The 5,593-nt window shown below is 34.1% G+C and overlaps 1 protein-coding gene across 1 annotated transcript; it reads left to right on the plus strand.

Moving 5' to 3' along the window:
• Window positions 1-266: 266 nt before the first annotated feature.
• On the plus strand, window positions 267-4,282 carry LOC131154379 (GDSL esterase/lipase At1g09390). The gene is made up of 5 exons (XM_058107098.1): window positions 267-547; window positions 1,602-1,787; window positions 2,648-2,808; window positions 2,982-3,255; window positions 3,842-4,282. Exons 1-5 carry the CDS (start codon window positions 310-312, stop codon window positions 4,069-4,071), a joined length of 1,089 nt encoding a protein of 362 aa, XP_057963081.1. The 5' UTR covers window positions 267-309; the 3' UTR covers window positions 4,072-4,282.
• Window positions 4,283-5,593: the final 1,311 nt, after the last annotated feature.

Below are 5,593 nucleotides of genomic sequence, written 5' to 3' on the forward strand. Positions count from 1 at the left end.
TAATTATAATATAATATAATATAATTAAAACTAAGAAATGATTAATTTTAAACATGTACAAAATTATTTTTTTTTTGTAAATTTTCATTATATATATATATATATATTAAATGATAATCAAATGCAAAAAATATATTTAAAAATCTTTGAAGTTTCAAACCATTTAGTGGGAGTGGGGCGACCTTGTTTCTGGACCCAATTCCTGCGGGCCCACTCCAGGCCCCACTTTTGCAACCCAATAAAACCAGAGAACCCATGAAAAAAAAATATATGCCCAAAAAACAAAAAGAAGATTGAACTTAGAAGAGAATGGCCATGGTCCCTCTCTCTCTCTTCTTGCTACTCCCGCTGCTTCTCTCTGATCGAGTTCTAGCCGACCAATGCAGCAAGAGATCGCCGGTCATTTTCAACTTCGGCGATTCCAATTCGGACACCGGAGGACTCGCTGCCGGACTCGGCTTCATCATCAACCTCCCCAACGGCCGCTCCTTCTTCCGCCGATCCACTGGCCGTCTCTGCGACGGTCGCCTTGTCATCGACTTCCTCTGTAAGTTCTCGATCTCATTTCTACTCTCACAGGTCACTCTCGCTCAGTAGTGCTCGTTTTCCCCTTTCTTTAATCTGCTATCGCCGTCCTTTCGTTCGACCGGTTTGGTCGAAGTATGCGTATCGAACGGCGCAAATGGCATTGTGCCTTCGAGCTCTCATTTTGAAATTCCTTTCCTGGAATCTCTGAAGTTCATGCTTTTTCCCTTTTTTTTTTTTGTAAAAAATTTTCTTTTAATAGGTAAAGAAGTTAATTCTCTCTTTAAGTTTGATTGTTTTTGTAAATTCAACAATGCCTGAAAATTTTCTGCCTAAAAATTATTGCTTAAAAATTCAAAGATATAAATTTTGAACTTTAAATTTAAATTTAAATATAATTTAATACTACATCTTATTCAAATTTAATATCAATACAAATACTAAATCTAATTTTTATTTATAAGAAAACTAAGAAAAATGCTTTTAAGATGTAGCAAATTCTTGTATGTGAAATAAAATTTATTATTATGAAAATTCAATACTTTTTTATTTATGAAAATGCAGTTTTATTTTAATAAAATCATTCACCCTATCTGAAGTTAAACAAGTTTTAAAAATTTCAAATTTTTTTTTAAATATTTAATTTTGTTAAAGTTTATACACATGGATTTAATAAATTTATGATTGTTCTGAAGTAGATATGAGCGTATTTAAAATTAAATGTTCAAGAAAATATGAATTTTTTAAGATCTTGGAGAGGAAATATATGTCAAATATAAAAATCTTAATACATAGATTTTGCACTTCATCCTATTTTCATTATTTTTTTCCCACGGAAATGATGCGTGTGGGTCTAGCTTGTTGTACCCTGTAATTTAGCCTATTTAGGGCGTATCTTCGGTGGGCCTAATTTCCCTCTTCCAATCTCAAGTCTCGTGGTCCGTGGCCTTGATCCAATCACCGACACGGGCACAGTGAAGTCCCATCTTGCCACGTGTACGGCTGAAACAACTTCAGATCTATCTACCCAAGTTGGGCCCACCAACCCATAATGTTTGAAATTATTATTTGTGCAGGCCTAAGCTTGAACACAAGTTTATTGGGCCCATATATGGACTCCCTGGAGCCCAAGTTCACGCATGGTGCAAACTTTGCAGTGGTGGGAGCCTCTACTCTCCCCAAATATGTCCCTTTTGCTTTGGATGTTCAGATTATGCAGTTTCTCCATTTTAGGGCAAGGTCTCTTGAGCTTACTGCTGCAGGTGTGTACCTACCATTCTTGCCCACTTTCCATTTATATCATGTTAATTAGTTATTTTTAATATATATCTCGAATCATATTAATGTATCTTTTAAGAAAATAGACATCCCAGAATTCGTATCCCACCTCTCTTTGAGAAGTCAATGAACCCAAACACCAATGAAAATAGTGTCCATCCATGTGTTTATTTGGAATATCAAAAGTTTCCCTATGCCACCTAAAGTTATTTATGTAAAGTTTGTGGCATGACTTTGAGTTTTTTTAAGAGTGTAGGAGAAAGTTTAAAATATGGTTCTTTAACTCAACAGAACTCCACAAATTATCACGCGTGTTTGACGTTTAGAGTTTATTTGGTATCATGATATTGGGTCCCATTTATGAGTGTATTGTTGACAAATTGGTTCAAAGCCCCAAATGGACTTACGCATATGTTTTATATGTTCTATGAATAGGATAATGTATTACAATTTTATCAACCACAAGATAAGGAACATGAAGCTAATATGTCTCTTAAATAAAAATGCTGTTCTATGCTCATGACTTTCATCTTTGCACATGTTTTTCATTTTTTTATAATTAAATAAAGCTATCCTTGATGTTATAATGCATTAGGTAGATATTTTCAAGAGATGAGTGTATGTTCTCTATTTTATATTTTTCTTGGTATGTATTTTGTAATATACTATATTTGTTTTCAGTGCTTTAATTTTAATTTTTTTTTTCTTAGTGTGAAATTTCATATATACAAGCTCATGCACTTTATTAAGTCAATTTTAAAGTCTAGATGGTTGACCCAACCCATCAATGTTTGGTTTTTATAATTTATAAGTTTATTTGTTATGCCACCAAACTTCTATACAGGTTCGACAAATTTGATCAACGATGAAGGTTTTCGCAATGCACTGTATATGATTGATATTGGACAAAATGACCTTGCCGATTCATTCTCCAAAAACTTTTCATATGCTCAAGTTGTCAAAAAAATTCCCGTCATAGTTACAGAAATAAAAACTGCAGTTAAGGTGAGTGTTTTTGTAGTAATATTTTGGATATACCCTACTTTGCTTACTGTTTTGTGGATTTTTCTTCTCTGGTTTAATGATTTATCACAATGAAGAAAAACCTTACTGTCTGTCCAATAAGGGGATTTTTTTTTTTTTTTTTTTTTTTAAATCATTTCATTTTTCAAATGCAGGTCATATATGATGCGGGTGGCAGGAAATTTTGGATTCACAGTACAGGGCCATTGGGTTGTCTACCTCAAAAACTTTCACTAGTTGTTGAAAAGAATCCTAGAGATCTTGATTCCCATGGATGTATTTCAAGTTATAATGCCGCTGCAAGATTGTTCAATGAAGCACTGAGCCATTTATGCCAAGAGATGAGATTGGAACTTAGGGATGCAACTATTGTCTATGTAGATATATATGCCATCAAATACGATCTTATCGCCAACTCAATCAAATATGGTAACTCTTCGTGTCAGTTGATGAATTGTTTTCCCGTTTTTAATGCATTTATCAATTATCATGACAGTTAGTTAAATGCCAAAACAAAAAAGAAAAAACATAGAAGAAATGTTTAGAAATCTTGACATTGCTGACAATGTGAAAAACCAGGGCTATGCGTAAAATATATAAGATCTAGATCTGATTCATTGACATCCACTATCTGAGTTATAAACGCAAACTGTTCCTAGGAAGTCACCTATGAGAGACTTCCAAAATTTCGATGATCTAAATGCTTTATACCGCATTGAAGCCTTACTCCATCTTATTAAATGATTTTTGGAATGAAGAGAAAACTCCATTGATCAAACCATAGTTTGTCCTATTGCAGAAAAAATCATTATTGACCTCCAATTTCTGCATGATGTATGGTTCAACGAAATCAAAGCAATGATGTATCTGAGCTTCACATGACTGGATTCTTGGAAATTCATTTGAGAATAAAAATGACAGTTTTTAGTGTAATTGGAATTCATCTGATGCTATTTTTAGTTTGATGAATAGGCATTATACCTACACTAATTTGATCACTGATTCTACGGTGCAGGTTTCTCCCGTCCATTAATGGCATGTTGCGGCTTTGGAGGACCGCCATACAATTACAATATCAAGGTGACCTGTGGTCACCCCGGATACGAGGTTTGCGACGAAGGGTCTAAATTTATAAGTTGGGATGGAATCCATTACACTGAAGCTGCTAACACCATCATAGCTTCAAAAATACTTTCCATGGCTTATTCTACACCACGGATCCCCTTCAATTTCTTCTGCAACTGATCATTATTCACAAAGATTATATATTGCATGCAATAAGCTGTAAACCAATATTGGTTTCACTCATCTTGTAATTGATTATTTTAGTATAGGCATATGTTGTGGTAAATGAGCCCTGCTAATCTCATGTTCAATGCAGTTAGGATGTGTTAGAATTGGTGTATTCCCAAAAGGGAGGGTGAATTGAAATTTTAAACTTTTTCTCCTAGGTAAATCTATCCAATGGCGATTTATGCACGACCTAGGGTTTGTCTATGCAATTTCCAAATGCGTAGATAAAAATAATGTGGGAATTAAATCAAACGCATCATTCACACCATAACATACATGTGCGGTAAATATAAAGTACAGAAATATAAACAAGGCACACGATATGTTATCGGGATTCGACCAACTGTACCTACATCCTCATCTCAAGCTCGCAAGCTCGTGAATTCCACTAAAGGCTCACTTAAGGGTGGAGCGACACTATTTACAATCAGGTCAAATTAACACAGGGCTGACCTCAACCTTAACCAGGTCAATTAGCAGGACTGACCTCAACTTACACGCCTTAACAGAACAACGCACTTAACTTTCCTAACCGGGTTTAAGCCAATCCGAGACTATTCCAGGGCTAGTCTCGCTCTTCAGGGTCATGCCTGAAAATACAATAGATGTGTATTACAACCAAATGGTACAGTGATTGTGTTTTCGTGTAAAATAGATATGTACCCAAATATGCGCAATAACATACACCACAATATGATTCAATATGTAAGCTCAGTGTGGTTTAAGATGGTTCAACTCTCAAAGATATTTTCTATTAGTGTAATGCTTAGTGAGAGTGTCAAACAAGCAATCTTGGTTTCATAATATATTCAGCCAATAAGTTCACACAAAGATGTCAAGTTTCAAGTATTTCAATCAGTAGGATGTCTCAAGCATGCAAGTATCAAATAATGTATATGCTTGGTTTGCAAATGATGTGTAATCTTTGTTTTTCAGCAAATGATATATATGAGTGAGTAAATATTGTAACAAAGATCACTATCACACAAACAAATACCTCTTCAAATATTTTCCAAGATAAAAGCACAATAGATATTTGAAAGTGTTTGAAAAGTTTTTGCAATCCAAAAACAAATACAAACTTTTCAAGATATTGCAATGACTATGCAATACTCAGAAGTTATATGTAAATTTTCTTAGGAGAGACTTATTAACAAAGTCTCCTAAGAATACTTAGGTTTAACTCTCAACAAAATTATACCAAGCAATTAGAGCAAAAAGAGCAAACCTATGGAAACAACACTCAATCCACTTACGAATGATGTAGGCATTAATAAACGATAAACATGAGTGAATGAGGCTAAAAAATGAGTAGCATAGGCTTTTGAGTTTTTAGAATATTCTCCCTTAATCAAAGTGGCTAATCCCTACTTCATTTTCACAAATAATCTCATATATATAGGCATGAGAGAAAATATGACCGTTGGGGACCTATTGGGTATTATTAAGAAAATTTAATGATGTTTTTAGCATT

This window comes from Malania oleifera, chromosome 4, assembly GCF_029873635.1.
Source record: "Malania oleifera isolate guangnan ecotype guangnan chromosome 4, ASM2987363v1, whole genome shotgun sequence".
Classification (NCBI taxonomy): domain Eukaryota; kingdom Viridiplantae; phylum Streptophyta; class Magnoliopsida; order Santalales; family Ximeniaceae; genus Malania; species Malania oleifera.

Bases quoted from the DNA above. Each gene is read 5' to 3' on its own strand.
- LOC131154379 (XM_058107098.1), top strand. From the start codon at position 310: ATGGCCATGGTCCCTCTCTCTCTCTTCTTGCTACTCCCGCTGCTTCTC. The intron at 1,788-2,647 runs GTGTGTACCTAC...ACTTCTATACAG, and splicing joins TCTTGAGCTTACTGCTGCAG to GTTCGACAAATTTGATCAAC. The intron at 3,256-3,841 runs GTAACTCTTCGT...TCTACGGTGCAG, and splicing joins CGCCAACTCAATCAAATATG to GTTTCTCCCGTCCATTAATG.